This window comes from Microchirus variegatus (assembly GCF_963457635.1).
Source record: "Microchirus variegatus genome assembly, chromosome: 8".
In the NCBI taxonomy this organism is placed as follows: domain Eukaryota; kingdom Metazoa; phylum Chordata; class Actinopteri; order Pleuronectiformes; family Soleidae; genus Microchirus; species Microchirus variegatus.
In genome coordinates this window covers 1,451,997-1,471,968 of record NC_139809.1, presented here as the reverse complement: position 1 = coordinate 1,471,968, position 19,972 = coordinate 1,451,997, and the positions used below count along the sequence as shown (strand labels likewise).

At 40.4% G+C, this 19,972-nt stretch overlaps 1 protein-coding gene across 1 annotated transcript; it reads right to left on the bottom strand.

Moving 5' to 3' along the window:
• Nucleotides 1-590: 590 nt before the first annotated feature.
• Nucleotides 591-14,741, bottom strand: LOC310930619 (1-phosphatidylinositol 4,5-bisphosphate phosphodiesterase zeta-1-like; the record flags this gene model as incomplete). Its single annotated transcript, XM_083893654.1, has 11 exons — nt 591-673; nt 897-1,046; nt 3,391-3,517; nt 6,304-6,470; nt 7,702-7,818; nt 9,567-9,720; nt 9,880-10,062; nt 11,156-11,308; nt 11,517-11,661; nt 12,938-13,139; nt 14,552-14,741. The coding sequence occupies 11 exons, from the start codon at nt 14,739-14,741 to the stop codon at nt 591-593; spliced, it is 1,671 nt and encodes a 556-aa protein (XP_083749780.1).
• Between the last annotated feature and the right edge of the window lie 5,231 nt (nt 14,742-19,972).

The following is a 19,972-nucleotide window of genomic DNA, read 5'->3' as shown; positions in this document are numbered from 1 at the left end:
CTTCCCTGCACTGGATTTTAATGTATACCTCTGTGTCTATGAATGCTATTTATAATCTTTCCTGCTGGGTCACTCAGAAAGGTAGGTTTGGAGGAAAATGCTAGTGGCTTCTTTTTTTATTATTAGAATATTCACAGAGCATGCAGGGATGCATGACTCTCCAATTCCAGCTACAATCTTAAGATTGATGTGTATTTTCTCATAGACGATGAATCCAAAAGCATTATTATCATCTGGCTAAGTTGGATCATCAGGTGATTGATCAACCCCACAGCAATAATTGCACTTATTCGTTCAATAAAAAGTGTTACTCCAGGGATTAATTTATCGTTCAAGTGATGCTAACAGAGACTTGATCTTTGACAGTTTCACATCAGGTGACTTCAGCACTAACAGAATACAAAGAAACGTCTATTTCTGACAATAAAAGTGGTATCTAAGGAAATGGTGCCTTTGTATATTTACTGTATTTTTAAGTTTTGTTGCTGCGTCATCAGCTGTGCTTCTTAATCCACCAGAGAGAGGAAGTGTGCATACGTGTGTGTGTGTGTGTGTGTGTGTGAGAAGAGTCTGATGTGGAGAGCTGTTTTTTAGGAATACCAAACAAAGACAAAGAGGGAGGCTGGATCCAGGCTGCATCCGTCTTGGGAACGGAGAGGAACCCAGTGATAGCCTTGAGCAGGAGAAGAGAGGTGGCATGAAGAAAAAAAAAAGTATGTTTAATGTGTTTCATATATGAGCTTCATACAGATGCACAGGAGCATTTTTAAAGCTGCAGCACAGACCAACCTTCAGTAATGCTGACACCAGTGGATTAAGGGAAACATAATAATGGTCGCACACTGTCACCTGATGTAATTTAGCTTCTCTTATGACTCCCTGTCTCTGTGACTCACCTTTCTTCAGGCTGGTGAAGGGCAGCGTGTACTGACCCACAAACTCATTGGTCAGAGGGCCGGTCTGATGTCGCACACAGAAGCGGATGAGGCAGAGCTCAGGGACGCTGAGGCTGAAGTCCATGTTTGTGTCCCAGTGAGGAGTCAGAGCTGGAATGGTAATCAGAAGCATTACATCAAACTAAAGTGAGCTAGTGGCATTGGAGGCCTTGTCAGGAGTCTTCAGCTATGGAGTTGTGATTGGTTCCACAAAAAAAATAACATAAAATTTAAGTGGGCTTTCACAAAAGTGTCGCTGCTGTTGACTGAAATAATCAGCTACACTTATGGGGCCCCATCTTGGCTCGGGGCCCATGGCAATTGCCTGCTTGCCTGTTGTAATGCAATACTCTGTTGATGGGTTTAGTGCACAGAGTAAATATTTTATAATAATAATGGATCACATGACGTGTCGTTGAAGCCACAGAAAGTGATCACTCGACTCTGCAGACCAGAGCCACAGCATTTTAGCATCTGTGGTTTGTTTACACCCCAAACTTTTACAGTCCTGGCTCAGTGTCATCGCTCTCAGTGCAGCGATTCTGGCAGGAGTCGGTGTCTCTGCTTGGTGTGTTTCTAAAAGCATGAAATCCCTGCCATGCTAACTGCTCAACAGCAGACGACATGCAACATTTCACAACTATAGCTGTGAGTATAGTGGATGTTTAAGTGGCAAAAGAGTGATGAGACCAAAAACAGAACAGGTGGCCAGAAGCACGACTGCAAGTTATTGAGTGCGTTTACATGCACACTAAAAAAATATATTATTATCAGGTTTTTGTAGTTATTTGGTTATTCAAGTGCTCGTGTAAACGGAATAAACCGATATTCATTATCGGTTTAACACACCTAGGTTTCTGTCAATATTCTGATTTCTTCGAGACATGTATACACCTTAAACGTTTTTTTCCAGTTAACCTGTCATTGTTTTAGTGTGCATGTAAACACACTCGGTGATAATGTTGCAAAGGTTATCAGCAAGTTTGCCCTGATGTTGTTGTGTTTGTAGCTCGTATCTGCTCACAGTAACTGGCCAAACTATGTTAAATTACACAGTACTTCATGTAGACTTATAAAGACAAAGTTACAGTGCAGGGACCTTCAAACAGAGCTACCATCACTAAAACTCACCAATAAAGCTTATTATAAATAGTGATGTTGTTGCTGTATTGCAGGGTTTCTCACTCCTGGTCCCGGGGAGCCACTGTCCTGCATGTTTTAGGTGTTTCCCTGCTCCCACACGGGCACCTGCTTCGAATAAATGGGTCGTTATCAGGCTTCAGCAGAGCTTACTGACGAGTTGACCATTTGAATCAGGTGTGTTTGAGCAGGGAAACATCTAAAACATGCAGCACAGTGGCTCCTCAGGACCAGGAGTGAGAAACCCTGCTGTATCGCCATGATGCAAACCTCAGCACAGTAATGTGCTTATGTGGCTTATGTTCAGGAGCCATAATTGTTTAACATGATCCCAGGTTTGGCATCACCTGGTGATGACGGTGCATGAAAAGTGATAGTTGGGTTCAGGTTGGCCGTGACAAAGGAAGAGGAGAGAACATGGAGAGATAACTTATGCATCATCTTTGCTGCAGTTCACAACACATTTGTGATTCAAAGCAATTTCCCTCAAGTTTCTCTGTGACTTTCATTTGTATTCACGCTCTACCTCGTCTGTTTCATAGTGTGAAATGATTTTTTTTTTGAGGATTTATTTTCCCCTCTGTGTAAAGGCTCTGCACCATCCATGTCTTTTCACTACCTCTCCAAAGCTCGCCCAGTGTTATGTTTTTTTAAAATGCAGGCACACACTTAACAGCTGAGGGATTATCTTCCTCACTCAGATTGTCTGAAGATAGTTAGACGCTGTAATGTCAGGAGCCGAAGGAACATTTTTTAATACTTACTATGAACAAAAGCTACCTATAATCATCGTACACATTGGTGATGTGGCACAGAGATCATGTCCAGTGCTGGGAATATGGATCCACTTTGTGCATAAAAGTGAGCCATTAATATTTACTATATACTCAGACAGAGTATGACAGACTTCTCTTCAAAGGAAATGCACTTCTTCATGCTGAAGAAGTGACAAACTTGAAGCTTATCAGAAAGGAGTTGTAGGAGGAAGAAAACAGGAAGAAAGCCCTTATATATATTTATATGCTGATAAATGATTCAGATGTGATTTGTAAATATTGATCTGTTGCATTGCTCTACATACATAATAACAAACCATGGAACTAATTATTCATGGAATAATGGAATGTCATTAATCCTATTTTAATTAACTAGTGATCTAGGAAATAAAGTTTATTTTCTTTCTTTCCAACATCTGGTGTCGCAATTACAGCTCAGCTTTTAATGTGAGAAACTGTCAAAGAAACAAACGCAGAACAGAGCTGAGCCAGAGAAGCTGGAGAGAGACTGTAAATGTAAAGTATGATGTACAACTCACAATTGTTGTTGACTGTGGGTGTGTTCTTTTTACAAGAGTCCGATGGAATCCCATGTATCTCCACTCTGACAAAGGGGTCCAGAGCTTTGCCGCTCCTGGAAACAGGAAGGTTGGAGCCGCTGATCACCTGCAGGTACCACACACACACACACAGGAGGAGAGTCACACAAGGTAAGAATGAGTGACAGCTAATGGAGACTGCAGTGTTTAATAAACAGAGTGCATCAGATAACCACAGCGGCATTTGCATCGTAACATTTTGCTTTAATATGAGAAAGTATTTGGCTTGTTTGGCTACGTTATAAGCGAGAATACACTGATATAAACACATTATTATGAGTCGTGTATATCCAATAAACCATCCTAAGTGTTTCACACCCAACCTTTAGACCAGGGATAAATGGTAAATATAAAGGAGAAGGCAGTATGATTAGACAAAAGAAGAACAGAGGACAGAGCTGTGATTACACTGGTCAGGAAAGAAGCAGGCTTATCTGCAGTCATCTCACGCTGAGCCTTTCCTTCCCTTCTCCAGTCCTGATCAAAGACAAACCTGCTTGTACTTATCATGACATGCCCCGCTTGGCACTGATGGAGCTTTACAGTGTCCGGCCCAAAATTACAGTGCCTCCCCTCCTCCTCCTCCTCCTCCTCCTCCTCCTCCTCTGCAGTCATGATACAAAACAGTTTTATGCTGAACAGATTTGGGGTAAAAAATCTCAAGGGAGAAATATTGTTTTTCTTGAGCAAATGAATAGTTTTATCTTTAAAAGTCGTCGATCTGAATTATGATTCAACACCAGATTCCACTCAGTTAAGAGCAGATGCAGTGAGATCAAATAATACAGAGTGATGGTGTAAATAAATAAATAAAGTCAGATGTGTTTTTCACAGAGTATCAAGAAACCGAGCACAGGAGATAATCTCATGCAGTTTTGCTGCAGTGGCTGATGTCAGTGTTGTTCTATAGTTTAAGTGTCTGTTGCACGATCAAGATTTAGCTCCTTTTATCGCTGGTGCAGCAGATCCAACTCTGACACAACACCGGACTCCTTCAGTAGATGTAGAAGTAGTAGAAACCATTCTCGTCATTGTGTGCTCTTATGGAAGGTGCTTTGAACCATATTTACATCATACAAACAACATATTCACCACAGACACAAAACAAACACGTAACAATCACATCGTAAAAACAAAGCCGATGAGGCTGGGTGTAAATATAAAATAAGATAATATAAATGTACAATATTAAATATCATATTTCAGACATATTTCAAGAAGATGTTATCGCAGTCAAGTTTTGGTAACATTTTAGATTAGGGAACACATATTCACCATTAGGTGCTTACTAATATATGAGCTAATCTATTACCGCATAAATTAAGATTTTTCCTACATAAGCTGTTAATACGTGCTAAATATTTACTAATAAAGGGCTAGTATGCTACTTATATGCATGTTAGTAAGCACCTAGTTAATGGTGAATGTGTGTTCCCTAATCTAAAGTGTTACCAAAATAGGAGGGTAACACTTTAGATTAGGGAACACACATTCACCATTAACTAGGTGCTTACCAATGAGTTGCATACTAGCCCTTTATTAGTAATCGTTAGGCGCATTTAAACACTGTATTATACATAACCTTATTCTACCTCTATTACGACATAAATTAAGATTTTTCCTACATAAGCTGTTAATGCGTGCTTAATATTTACTATTAAAGGGCTAGTATGCTACTTATATGCATGTTAATAAGCACCTAGTTAATGGTGAATATGTGTTCCCTAATCTAAAGTGTTAACAAAATAGCATACTATAAATGTAGAATATAAAATATCTTAACATATTTTAAGATTAAATATGAAACTGTTATTGCACAAGTTTCTAAGTCAGCTGAGAATCCGTGACCACATCACACGTAAACACAGACTGGCTTTCAAAAACGTGGATCAGGAACACCTTATACATAAACAATGTCTCTGAATGAGTTGAGTCACTCCACTCTAAGGTGTTGACCGACTTGTGGGTTCCCAGGGAACATTTGCTGACTTTCTGTGAGAGATAGTGATTTGTTGTGTGACTGGAGTGTGGAGTTTAAACTCAAGTCATCTTCACCTTCACCCACAATATTAACACCAAAAGAAAGTGGCATGGCCACACTCGATTTCCAAGTGGGTGATTCAGCTTTTTAAAGAAGATTTTTCAATATGACTCAGAACAGTTCATCAGACTGATTCCAGCAGAGTAATTATGAAGTCTCTGCCTTCCTCCCTCCCTCCCTCCCTCCCTCCCTCCCTCCCTCCCTCCTCTGCTGTCAAGAGTCTCTGTGAGTCCCACATGAAGCCAGGCACTTATAAATGTTGTATTTTTCGTTACAAAGCCCCTGATATCCTTAAATCCCCCTTAAATCCCACCAATATGTTCTGCACATATCTAAACGATGGTGTCTCTGTAACTGGACTGGTCGCGTGTGAGGCTTCATTACTTTGATGCAATTTTGTCACTGCATTCCCTTCTCTATCATTCACTCCTTTTTCACTGTGACACTGCATCACACGTGCAGCAGTTACTGTCTCCCCAGATACTTAAAATAATGAAAAAAGGGGGATGATTTCCTATTTTGGAACCTGGCAGTGATTGCAGTAGATCACCCATCGCTCTCCTTTCTCTCTACTTTCTGAAGGAGATAATCTAATTAAATTCAGACTGATGGTTCACACCATCTGACAGCAGAGTATTTATGGAGGCAAAGAGTGAAATGAGCTTCACTTTACAATGGCCTACATTGTGAGGCATAGACACGCATGCATACAGGATATAGACACGCAAGCACAAAGCTCATCTACCATTACACCTTAATCTATAGAACAACCTTGAATGGATGATTTGGCATTCACTGCTCCATAGCTCTACCTTGAGTAGCAGTTGTGAGGGCACGGAACTGCTCTGGCAGCCAGGATCAAAGCCCTCATTGGACATGAGCACCGATGGCTTCAAAATGTACCCACAGCCCCCGTTGTCCTGGAAACGGCCATCATTAAGGTCCATGGGCAAACCCAGAGTCTGGAAATTGAGAGCCACTGCAGAAAAAAAAAAAAAAACACGGGACAATGTTGTTAGAATGAAAATGACGAGCAACAAAGCAGAAGCTGCCTCTATGCTTTCACAATGAAGTGAAATGTGTATTTTCTTTCTGCAGGAGGGAACTCACTTATACAATCACTTAAATGTTGACACCACACTGTCATATGTATTGCATCAGTGAAGTCAATGACTGAAATGAGTGCACCATGTGTCGTGAGGTTTCCTGCAGTGTAAAAGCTCCCTCTGTGTTGGTATGTGTGCTGCGTAGCTGTGCCATGCTCAAAGATATTAATTATGGTTAGGCTGCAATAACATACGAATAATGCAACGCAAATGTTTAATACTGTGCATTTGCGATGCATCCTTTCCTTAACGTATCATTATGTTTCCACTGACAGTTTGTGAAACCGATGCCGCTCACCATCACAGCACAGTAGCTGCTGCCACAGCTCCGGACGGCTGTAAATCAGTGTCATTGTTTGGCTGAGCAGCGGCGATGCGCAGTATGACGAGGACGCGTGACGAGAACGCGTGGATCAGAGCGGCTCATCGTGCATCTCCAGAGAATTTGAGGAAATCAGTGCGGTGCACAGGTATGAACAACTGAGCCAATGGGATGGCAGACAGTATATTGAAGTCTACTCCTTTTTAAGTGAATGCATATATTATTAATTTCTAATGCAAAATACCTAATAAATGTCATCAGTTTTAAATGATCAAGGTTTTTTTTTAGTATAAGATTCAGTTAAAAATGCTTTATCTCATTTCCATATTACATAAACTACATGCAGGACATTTATAGGAGTTTGGAAACTTGGAATGTTCCAACAAACCCTGTAATAATCATTATCTTTACCAAGTTGTAAACCTCGTGGAGTATTAGGGCCAAACTGAAGAAGTCATAATATTATGAGAATACATTTGTATCAATATTATTTTTAGCATCAGAGCTTTGGAAGAAATAATCACACAGACTTGGAGAAAATAATCTATTTTGTAGGGGAGGAAATGGCTGGTAGTGGTCGACTGAACTGGTGACATCTGCGTTCTGTTGCTATTTAATAATAATACATTAGATAGTGATAAAAAAAGAATCTCATAATATCACAACTTCATTCTCCAAAGATTACTTTTTTCTCTCTCTACAGTTTGGCCCTAATATGGTGTCATACTACTGTATTTGTGATAATGAATGTTTATATGTCACACAGTTTTGCTCCGACTGACCGAGCTGTGAGCCGACGTTCCAGAAATCCTGGGGATTGTAGTTGGACGACAGCACCCTGGAGCCTGACGGGTACATTCTGCTGAGGAATTTCTGGTTGTGTTGGACAAAATCTGCACCTGAGAAAGTCGACACGCACACGAGAGTCAAAGGTCAGGAGGTTCAGCGTTATTCAAAATGTACGCTGAAAGCGAATGTTTAGTCAATGACATAATGTAAAGTTGTTTTTCTTCAAAACTGAATCCCAGAAATGAGATGCACAAGTTTCATATGAATCATTTGAGTAGAATGTCAAATCAGATTTTCACTCCTGAATAGTTCATTTCCTGGTAAAGACTTGGCAACGACTAAAGCAGAAGGGAAATTGCTGGACTTGTGCTATTTTGCTTTATTACCAAGAAAAAATGGTAAAAAAATGTACCCGCTCTTCTACAGCTGTCATGTTAAATAAGCTTTTGCAATTATAAAGTTTGTGGCCTTCAGTATAATTTTCTGGGGGTTTTTTTGTCCAGAAAGAATCAACACAAACTTATCAGTAACACTTTTTTCTACATTACAGTCCAGCAAGAATACGTTAATATTATAGTAATACCATCTTGTTTCAATAGTAATCGCCTGATAATAGCAATGCTATAATATCGTCATCAGCAATTTGGATTCACAAACTTCAAGCATTTACCTGTATTATTATTGTTATAATTTCATCACACTGTTATTACCAGGCTGGAAATTGCATTAGAAATAAGATGGTATCAACATACTATGACTATTGTGAAGGTAATGTGAAGTGTCAAATGTTGCATTTAACTGAACACCTGCTCTATTATTTGCTGAGGCAAAAACTCGGAGTTGGGAGGATTTCGATGAGGTCATGGAGTGAGAAGAAATGAACTCCAATGACTCAGAAATGAGAAGCAGCTCCATGTTCACACTGTTTACAGTGGGACTGGTCAGGCTGCTGACCTCGACTTGGGAAGAAGTCACATGGTGGAAGGAATATTGTGAGGATCTCCTCAATCCCACTGAGTCAGAGGTTGAAGTGGTAGACTCCAGGGCCCCTCCTCAAGGCTCTGGGTGTTGTGGGGCTGTCCTCAGAGTGAGGTGCTCCCCATCTTTAAAAGGGGGGGGGGGGATTTGAGGGTGTGTTCCAACTACAGGTGGATCACACTACTCAGCCTCCCTGGAAAGGTCTACACCAGGGTGCTCAAGAGCAGCACTGTGGTTTTTATCCTAGCCCTGGACAACTGGACTAGATCTATATAACCTTTGCGAGGGTAGTATTGTTTATTCATTGTTTATTAAAAGGATCCCCATTATCTGTCACCAAAGTTAGACAAGCGTGTCTTCCTGGGGTCCACAAATAAGTTCTTACAAATTCTAAAAGCAGTGAAACATGATAGACATCATTATAAACATATCAATAAATGTTCAGAATAAGTTCTTACAGCATTACATTCATTGTTAAATTCTGTCTGTCCATACCCAACTCACAAACTTAAATAGTGCATTCTCAGATACTTTGCTATTCAGTTTACATATCAGTGGACAATTATTCCAATAATTGATGCCACGATAAATAACAGTTCTCTTTTAAGCATTTGATTTTGGGCGTGGTAACATCACCTGGTCATTAGCAGCTGCACTAGTCAAATGTGAATGAACCTGATCACACCTGCACATTTGGTTATATAGAAAAATGGGTTGAGAAGATAAAACTGTAGTAGAAGGGGAATGGAGGTTTTGTGGACATGGAGTATGGGGTGGATAGTGGTACGAAGCAACAACGATGACGACCTGCTCTATATTTCAAAATGCAACCTCTTATTTCCAGTTTTGAATCAGCAAAAGAGATTTATAGTTTCTTTACCTGAGGCTTTGGCGAGCTTCCGTGCTTTCTTCTCCGCCATAGACGTGTTCTCGTAGCAGTTCTGATTGTCCTTAGAGTAACTGAAGCTGACGAACTTGACAGACTGGGTGTATATGACCAGGTCGGACAAAGCTTTGGCCACCACCACCGTCTTCTGCCCATCACATTTAGGACAACACAAAGACAGCAGATCAACAACTTGCAACAGATAGTGGTGGAATTAGTGGTGCAGAGGACAGAACTAAAGTTTTATCTTATTGTTGTCATTAACACATCTCCATTTATGTTTCAAGCTGTACTTGCCCTGACTTACTTTTGACTTTGACCCTGCTTTTTTGGGAGACAAGACCTTTGATGTGGTCTGAAGATCCTCCTCCTCCTCCTCATCATCATCATCGCCCTCATCTACATTCTCCTCTGCTTCTGTCCCTGATGCAGCTTCAGCCTCGAGGGGCTTTTGCTTTTTAAACTTGATGAGGACTTTGTACCTCAAGTCCTGGCATCAATAAATCAATTAAAAAATGATCGTAACATAAAAAGTGATTTCTTTTGAACAAATTTGTGTCCCAAAGAACACGTTCACAGCCTGACATCTTGTTGAAAAGGACAAAGCAGCAGGTGAACAAAACCTCTGCATCACACGCCTGCTGCTGCAGCTCCGTACTCTTTACGGAGATACGTAGCAATACACTTAAAAAGTTCAAATCAAAACATTCTTTTTCCAACTTCAGAAGGAGCGCTAGAGTGACTTACACCACAGGAAGCCACGCTGCCTGTGTCACACTCACAAAATATGCAAAATAATTACAGCTCTGCCAACATTAACAACCTGGAAGAGTCAATACAGTATGGAAATGACAAGCTTCAGAGCTTCCTTTGGCTCTGCACTCTTTCATTTTTCATTCCTGTGCGACAACATGATACAGTCTGGAGAGCTGTGGATGGAGGCTGTGTCTGTGCTGATGTTACTAAGGATGTATATGAGGTTCTTGAAGAGAGTTGTGTCTCCTGTTGACAGTATAAAATGGTAATGGACTCAACCTAATCCAACAGAAACACTGGATGATGGGTAAATATAGACACAGCAGCTGGGGTTTTCATCCTCCCCTGCTGCTGAGGTCTGAAGCTCATATAAAGTCAAAAACATGCATATCCTGGATAAAATATAAGGCACTTTTTTTTTGTATATTCCAAAGTAAAAGTTAGAGGCAGCAAAGAAACTCTTGGATTCATCCACACAGAGTGAAACAAACTTTCATCCTTTTTGTCATATTCAATTCACGAGAGAGACTTTTAGGCCGGTTCAGTCGTGGGCTGACGGAGATGTTTTTCAGGCTGTGAAATCTAAAGTAACAATCATCTCAAGTGACTCAGTGTGTTTAAAATGATGGACCAAGCAACATCACATTAGAGTATGTCAATCTCTGGAAGACCACGTCCCAGTGGAAGAAGATGGAGGCAAAGAAAGCCTCAGAATGAGACTAATGAGGCTCATACATACAAACGCTGCCACCATTCAACACTCAAGCATTAAAACACAGATTTAGTTTAAGATTAACCATTTAGATTACCAAGCACACAAGTCTTACATTTGGGCTCGGGAGGTCTCCAGTGGTCAAATGATCCAAGGGATTTCTCAGCAGCTTCTCCCCCAGGATCGAGATGAGGTACTGGGCCATGACCTCTTGCTGCTCCTGCGAGCAATGGTTTTCCAAGGACAGAATCACTGGGTAAGCAGACATCTGTCGAGAAATTATCGCACTTAAAACGACAAGTCAGAGTAATTCAACTTCTCAACAAGTGGCATCGTCCTCGCTGTACAAAGAGAATTCACAGATGCTATCGATCAGAGTAGATGCAGCTCGGCGTCGTTTGGATGCTGAGATTTATGCCTGGGTTTCACTCAAAGAGATTTCATGTCAAGTAAGATTCTGCTGCATATGACGTTACCTCAAAGGCATGTTGCTCCACAGTTTGGACGACGTCCTTAAAGAGTATCTTTGTGGTCAGGGTGTGACCATGGTAGACTAAAGGCTCCATATCTGGCCCGTCCCAGCAGTCAATCTCCAGACAGCGACAGGCTTTCCTTAGAGCACTGTTTCACACACACACATACACACACACATAGCACTTAGCTGTGATGAGGTTGTGACATACTCATATTGTACTGTGCGAGAAAGTTAAAGTAAAAATTATGTGTATATTTTTCGGCTTTAAGCCTTGATATTTTAAGATTTCTCCCAAGCCCCACCCTTCATCCAATCCAAATCCAACGTTATTTGTAAAGCACTGTAAAACAACCACAGTGAACCAAAGTGCTGTACAGAAGAATAAATAAATAAAATAGCTCACAAGAGGCGATATAAGATATGATAGAACAATTAAAATAAATAAGAATGTGGAGAGAAACCACACAACAACATGTATGACACAATGATATCAATGTCAACAGCTTTTTCTCTCTGACTGGATCTGGATCTTGTCCTGTTCTAACATTTCTCTTTCTTGCAACATAATGACTGTGCAATTGTCTTCATGCAACTCTGATATAAAGTTACATTATATCACCATCATACTTTAGACAGTCTAAATTTGAAGTGGTTGTTTTTCACTAATCGGCCTTGTCTACCAGTGTATTGTTGTTATAAAATTCTGATTACCACACGATATTATTTTATTACCTACTATCAGCTGGTGGATGGTTGTACTTTGGGTTGTTAGCATTATCATTAAGAAATGCTTTTTTTTCCCCTACATACAAAACTTATTTGTGTTCAATCAACCATTTCTGTACATTAGTAACAGACTGTGATTTGAGGTTGAGCAGCATGATTGTGGTACGTCATTTTGGTTTTTTGCTTTCTTTCATTTTCCACCAGTGAGCTGGAGGGTTTTCAGACGCCATCTCCTGCTCCTTCCACTGCGTTGTCTTCTCCAAGATGCTCCTTCATTATCGAAGTGAACCAGAGCTTCCAGGCCTCTGGTTTGGAGTGTTCCACTCCACCAGCCGACCAGGACGCTCAGCACTTTCACAGTGAGTACATGCAGCACTTCTGCTGCCATCAGCCCCTTTCATAATCACCCCCATTGTCCCATAAAGGGACCACAGCAATTTTACTGTCTGCCTCAGCATACGACTGGGTCAATGAAAGAAGAGGAAAAGAGATTATCCGGATACCACACACATGCAGTTTGAGAAAAGAGACCTTATAGCGATGGGATGATTGTGTGCTAAATGGCCTTTTAGATCAGTGTCAGAACTACATTTTAAATTTGACAACATTAATGCACCTTCATGAAGTATTCATGATTTAACACTGACTACTTTGCGAATGGGAAACTATGTCCAATTATATAGTTAACTTCCTTACATAACATAAGCATCCAGGTGGCTTTTTCCTACGAGCTGATCTCTGGTCAGGTAGGTATTGTGTGATGAGGAAATGAAGTAACTGGTGAGAGGCTGATCCATGTCTTGGTAGACTGACGTGTGGTCATGGTTGAAGATGCAGCAATCTTTGGACTCCATGTACCTGAGGAATCCCTCAAATGTCATGGAGCTATTTTCTCTGGCTGGAGGCGAAGGGAGAAACAGAAATATCGTTATCATTTGCGTTTTTTTAATCATTATTATTTATCACCAAGTGCAAAAGCAGACTTTGGAACAGTTTTTTTTTGCCGTACTAAAGCAGATAAAGTTAGAGCGACACATGTAGGGGTGACTTTGGTGTGGTTATTGCACAAAAATATAATCCAGTATAAAGTCAGTCCAAAAGATCATCAATATCACTGCATTATTATTAGTAGTATAAATGGTATTACTAGTACTAGTAGTAGAAGTAGTTCAGTAAAAGTAAAACGAACTACACTCTTAAAAATAAAGGTTCCAAAAGGGTCCTTCTACAAGGGCTGAGGTTCTACCTGGAACTATTTGCTTCTGAAAAACCCTTTTTCAAGGGTTCTTGGTAACACTAATGGTTCCAGTAAAAACCATGTTGATCCAGAAAACCCTTTAAAACCCCTTTCCTGAATTAAGGGTTTTAAAGGGGTTCTTGGTGGAACCCTCCAAAAGGATTCCAGGTGAAACCTTAATAAAAAGGTTCTACCTGGAGCCAAAAAGGGTTCTCCTATGATTACAAGCTGAAGAACCTTATATGGTTCTACTTAGCACTTTTATTTCTAAGAGTGTATGAGCAGTATAGATACTATTTTCCATGCATAATCAGAAACTCTCGCTGAAAGAAAATCCAAGTGATAATATTTGAAATAAAGCTTAAATGAGGCCTTTTTTTTGCCAGTCATAAGAAGGAAAAGTATATGGTTAATTGATAATACTGAAATCATTATAATTTCATTAAGGTTAGCAACTTCCCAGGTGCCCAGTGGTGTGAAAAAAGAATCTAAAAAAAAGTCATGGTTTATTGAACCAAAACACATCTTGTGGACCTGCTTTTACATTCTGCAGATTATTAGCTATATTTTGAAAGGTTTTAGGAAAATATCTCCATCGTCGACCTCTGTACCCGAGAATAAAATATATGTTATGTAGTAACAGGTGCTGCATGGGCTAAACTCCTCAAAACACCTCTTACTCAATAACTAAAGTATGAAAGTATGGAGTGAGTGAAGTTGTCCTGTGTTTCTGTTTGTGATGGTATGTTATGTTATAATAATCTCACTCTCACAACATTTCATACTAGACAATTATTGTGACAAATCCTTCAACTTTTTTTCTGCTGTCATTTCAAACACCTGCTTCTTTGATTACAAAAAATCGCTTTGACACACACATAGACCTTAACTTTTGTTTTAAGTCAATTAATAGAAGACTAAGATTGACTAAGATTGAGCAGCTGGCAAGTCTGACATTGCACGCACACACACACACACACACACACACACACACACACACACACACACACACACACACACACACACACACACACACACACACACACACACACACACACACACAGTTCACTCACCTGTCTCATCAATCTCGTATCTGTCAATCAAACTGATTGCTGTCTCCTCGTTTGCGGTGTGCTCATGCTGCTCTTTGTGAAGGAAATTCTGAAGGGAATCAGCAGAGAGCATTGGCTCAGCTGATGCATATCTCTGGTACAGTTGCTGGATTTGAGCTCTCCTCGAGGTCGGGGGCTCCCTTTTCTTCATCTTGCCCTGCACACAATCACTACAGCCTCTTAATCCTCGTCACTGAGACAAAAAAAACATTAACTCTCAAATTCACACCATCATATTTAGGGTGTCTTTTTAACCTCTGAATTAACCTCTGCATGTGTTTAATACTGCGTGAGCCGACCCACACGCTCATGAGGAGAACAGTGCTGTGTATCTATGTCACTGTGTGACAACTGCAAGGCTTAATATCAACCAGGTATAGATGGAAGTCTGTTGGCAAAATACTGAATAGAAATACCAAGGCTGAGATATACTGTACTGTATATGTGAGCATTTACCTGAGCTCCCTTAAAAGACTTAAAGACTTATTTATTTTATCTCTGCATGAGAGCAAACACACCGGAAGTCAGGGTTTTTCCACTTTGCACAATTGCATCCACCCTGTCATGCTCTACCTCTCTCTCTCCCCTATTCTCTCAAATGTTTGCCTTTCTCATTTGAGTTCCTCTCCACTTTTTGTCATCCCTCTCAGACTGTGAGACAAAAGAGTCTGTGACTGTCTCTGGCTTTGTGTGGGTCTCTCTCTCTCTCTCTCTCTCTCTCTCTCTCTCTCTCTCTCTCTCTCTCTCTCTCTCTCTCTCTCTCTCTCTCTCTCTCTCTCTCCTTCAGCACCTTTCATCTCTCTCTGTTCTGCAGCCCTTCACATTTCTGCTTGGGGAAACCCCCGCAGTGTGCCGGGCGTCTGCTGCATCTGTTACCCCAGTGTGAGCAAAACAAAGCAACCAGCTCTGCTGTGACATTCATTAATGTTTTACGCGCTCACAGCGGATGGATCTCAACCATGAGAACCGAGTGTCTAAAACAACAAAGAACTGATCGTTCGTCTTAGAAACGAGGCAGCGTGTGAATGGCGGCTACTGTGAGCTGTGATAATGAACTTTGAACTGTGATTGAGAACTTGGAACTGCGGAGGGCAGCATCACACCTCTCAGTGTGCAGCCTGTCAGAAGTTATTAGAAGGATTTTCCACTCCAGAGGGACTCGAATGTCAACTATTTACCTGAAAATACCACAAGATATTAAACCAACAACCTACCGTAGATACTCTTGTAAAGCACTGAAAACGAGAACATGTGCGTTACCCCAGAAAATTCACTTGGGGACGCTGAGTGAGTGAGTGAGGTGATTTAATCAAGCTGTTACCTTTCAAGTCTGTGTTACCTATCTTACCTGCCTTTGATCTGCCTAATCACTTCATGTCCTGTAGTAACATAACTAATCGTATTTGTACGATAATGTCACCCACTGTACGATGTACGATTAATCGTTTTTAAAAAGTAGTTTCGTTGAGATCAACTTACCAATCCCATCAATACACCTGTCAATCGATCACTGCGTCGACACTTTGGAGCAACAGTTGCCGCTTAGTTTTCCTTCAGCAAATGGCAAAAGCAGCATTTTGAGTTTGATGCAAGTTTTCATGTATGAATTGTTGAAATTGGTGGAAAATGGACTCCACCAGTTGTGTTTTGTGTTAGTACACTAACACAAAAATGGTGGGTTAGGGTAAACACTGCTTTGCACACTGGTGCAGATACTACAGTATCTAAAAGGAAAACAAGAAACCACTCGAGCATATTTATTTTATATTACTTAAATCATTTGAAAATCCAACTAAAGTTATCTAAATTCCTTGTTTGTGATTTCCTACAACGTAGTCATGCAAACAAATGCACTTTGTCCTCATAGAACCCTTTTTGGCTCCAGGTAGAACCCTTTTAAAACCCTTTATTCGGGAAAGGGGTTTTAAAGGGTTCTCTGGATCAAAATGGTTCTTACTGGAACCATTAGTGTTACCAAGAACCCTTGAAAAACCCTTTCTTCGGGAATGGGTTTTTTCAGAAGCAAAAGGTTCCAGGTAGAACCTCAGTCCTTGTAGAAGAACCCTTTTGGAACCCTTATTTCTAAGAGCGTACTGAGAACCTGAGATCTGAGTTTCACCTTCTAAAAAAAGTCACAAAGCCACAGTGGATGATATAGTGAGTGCAGAATAAAAATAAAGCTGCCCAAGAGTCAGTGAAGGTTGGACAAATTACCCACTGATTCCAAGGCAGTTGTTTCAGCCACTTTGACAAGTGCTTCCTCTCTGGTTATTCTTGTAAATCTGACTATTATTGGTGTGGATCACTGGTGCACAACTATAGTTATTGGAGAGTCATATTCCGGTTGAGTCCTTGGTGTCTACTGGGCTGTGATGGTTGGCCTTGTCAGAAGCAGTGAGCGTACACGTTTGATGTGATAATTCCCAGGCAGTGAACACGGAGCCCTGTATATGGCCCTCTAGTCTCTGCATCACTGCACCTCTCTGCACACAGTAAGTTAGTTGGATCCATTTGAGAGTGTGCTTTTGCTTATAGCTCTGTATGTTTCTGAGCATTTTGTAAGACTGATGATGAATGAAATAATTATTGGTGTTCACTTTGCTTTGTATGACATTATAAGGAGCAGACTAGAGACAGAGATTCTGTCTCAAAGCACAGCGGAAATGGCAGAGCTGAGTCTTGTGCACCTTTTTTTGAGCTGTGACTTGAATATGTCGGGGATGGCTGACATGTTTCCTTTTGACAATGTATCCCCAGCTGCATATCCAACGGCTCATTTGGAATTCATTCATTGCCCCATGTTGCAGTTTTGAGTCAGGGAGCAGCAGAGTGCCAGTGGTGATGCTTGATGTCAGCGGAAAAAAACAAACAAACTGCAAACCTGCAGAGCTATGAAACAATCAAAAGTCTGACGTAGCCAAATATAGGCCTTTTCATTGACGATAACTGCCTTTGCGAAGAAGAAAACAACTGCAAGAGTTTCATAATCTTGAACTACAGAAAAGTTGAAAAGAGGTGAGGGCTTGTGAAGTCAAGAACTTTGAAGCTTCAAGAGACACGAGACACCCGGTAACAACGTTATTGTTTAACCCAGGAGTCGCCAACCTTTTTGAGGCCGAGAGCTACCTGATGGGTAAAGTAATAATATGGAGAGCTACCATATTAACATTTATGCACCATTTTTTTAAACCATTTAAATGATTAATATTATGCATTCAATTGCATACGCATTAATTCCAATGCTTACTCCTAATGATTAACAGTTTTTATAAACAATATCAATGATATTTTACAGAGTTATCATATGGATTCATGCGAGTGAGGTGAAGTGAGCCACCAGGCTACCAGGTGCTTGTTGGTTAACCCTGGTTAACCCTTTAAGTCTGAGAAAACTACCATCGTATTCATCTGCTCTAAAAACAGTAAAACAAAACAAATGTGTTCTTTTTTAACTGTTGCTCAAAGTTAAGATCCTAATACTCACAAAACACTATCCGCATGTGCAAAAATTAATGTTTAGAATTGGCTTTTAATGTTTCTTGGGCTCATTTTGAATGTTGGACTAGACGAAAACAGTACTTTATATCATCATAAATCTATTTCTCCCATCCTGTGAATGGGGAGACGCTACTGAATTATCATCATATTTGGTATATTTGTAGTCAAGGAGTTGCTGAAGGGGATCAGTGGCATCTGTGTGCATGGAATCATTGTTAGCATGGTGTTACCCTCAAACAAAAACAGGCAAGGATCGAAATTTCACTTTTCTCTTTAAGTTTACTCAAATTTACTCAGGCATAGTAACAGACACAACATTTCTTTCACTAGTTATACATTCTCTGAGGTCCCTAGATGTCCTAGAACATGCATATGAGCCTTAATGTTGTGGTCTTATAGTCTTATAGGTGTTTTTCTCTAAAAATATAGTGAGGGCTTACCAGGTTAAACCAGCGGTGTTGAACTCATTTTCACTGAGGGCCACATCAGCATAATGTTTACCCTCAAAGTGCCAGATTACATGTCATACAGAATTAATGTAACCAAATATAATGTAAAATAAAGGTAACTACTCCGTAACATATTGATAAATAACTTTATGTATTTATTACTTATTCAAGTTACAAATATTATGCATTATGTTTCTTGAAACACTTGAAAAACACCCTCAGAAAAAGACATTGAATCACAGGTGATTTCTTCAGCCACAATAAAGCTAGCTCTCACTGCCACATCGTTTTTTTGTTTGTGGCTTTTGTGAACACATTCTGCTGCGATCACAGTCTCAATCTCAATTTCACTCGTCGCATGATGCATATACAATGATACACTGCGATCCAGTGGCAGGAAATGTAGTTTATGGTCAACTCACGCCTTAAAGCAGCATAGACCGCATAGATTTTAACACAGATTTTTAAGACCAATTAATCACTTGCGGGCCACATAAAATGACATGGCGGGCCACATCTGGTCCCCGGGCCTTGAGTTTGACACATGTGGGTTAAACAATAAGATGTTACTTTTTTTTTATATATAAATGCATTTTCAAAATGAGTCCTAATGATCCCTAGTTAGCGGAGATTTTAGAGAGGACGTGTTCTGGAAAGAGATGAGGCTTCTTGACTCTGCTGACCTGATAGCATTAGGGAGCTTGTTCCACCGTCGGTGAGTCACACATGAAAACAGTCTGGACTGACGTTACCTTGTGTGCTGAAAGATCAGAGTGAGACAGCGTTTACTAGTGGAACACAGTGGTCGAGAAGGAGCATAAGCCTGAATATGAGAGTTCAAGTGTGTGGGTGCAGACCAGATATCACTCTGTAGGCGATGGTCAGTCAGTTTGAATTTGGTTTAGTGGATTCAGTGGAGGTTGATGAGCAACATGAGTGACACGTACCATTTTAGGTCTGTTAAAGACGAGCCGGGCAGCTGCATATAAACACATAATGTTGGAAGACAAGACTGTTGTAAAGTTAAATGAACTGAATGGATATAACACACACACACACACACACACACACACACACACTACATGCTGGCAGTTTATTGGCAGCTGGTTGAGGAAGATAATAACGATGGATTCATTATAATGAATGAATTGCTTTATGTTCTGAATCTGTCAACTTCACTCCTCCTTAAAGTTCAAGCGGAACTTTGACATAAGAGAAATAATTTCTAACTGAAAAACAATGGACACAATCACTGTTTGAAACTTCATCTGCTTTGTCTTCCTGATACTCCATTCTGCATTCTGCGTCCAGCAGCATGATGTTGAGACATCAGAGTCATCATTCTCTGACAATGCTCGTCGTGTGTTGCTTACAAGGAGACGTCCCTGGAAATCAGTGAGTGAAGCGACAGGCAGAGATGTTATTCAGCTCATGA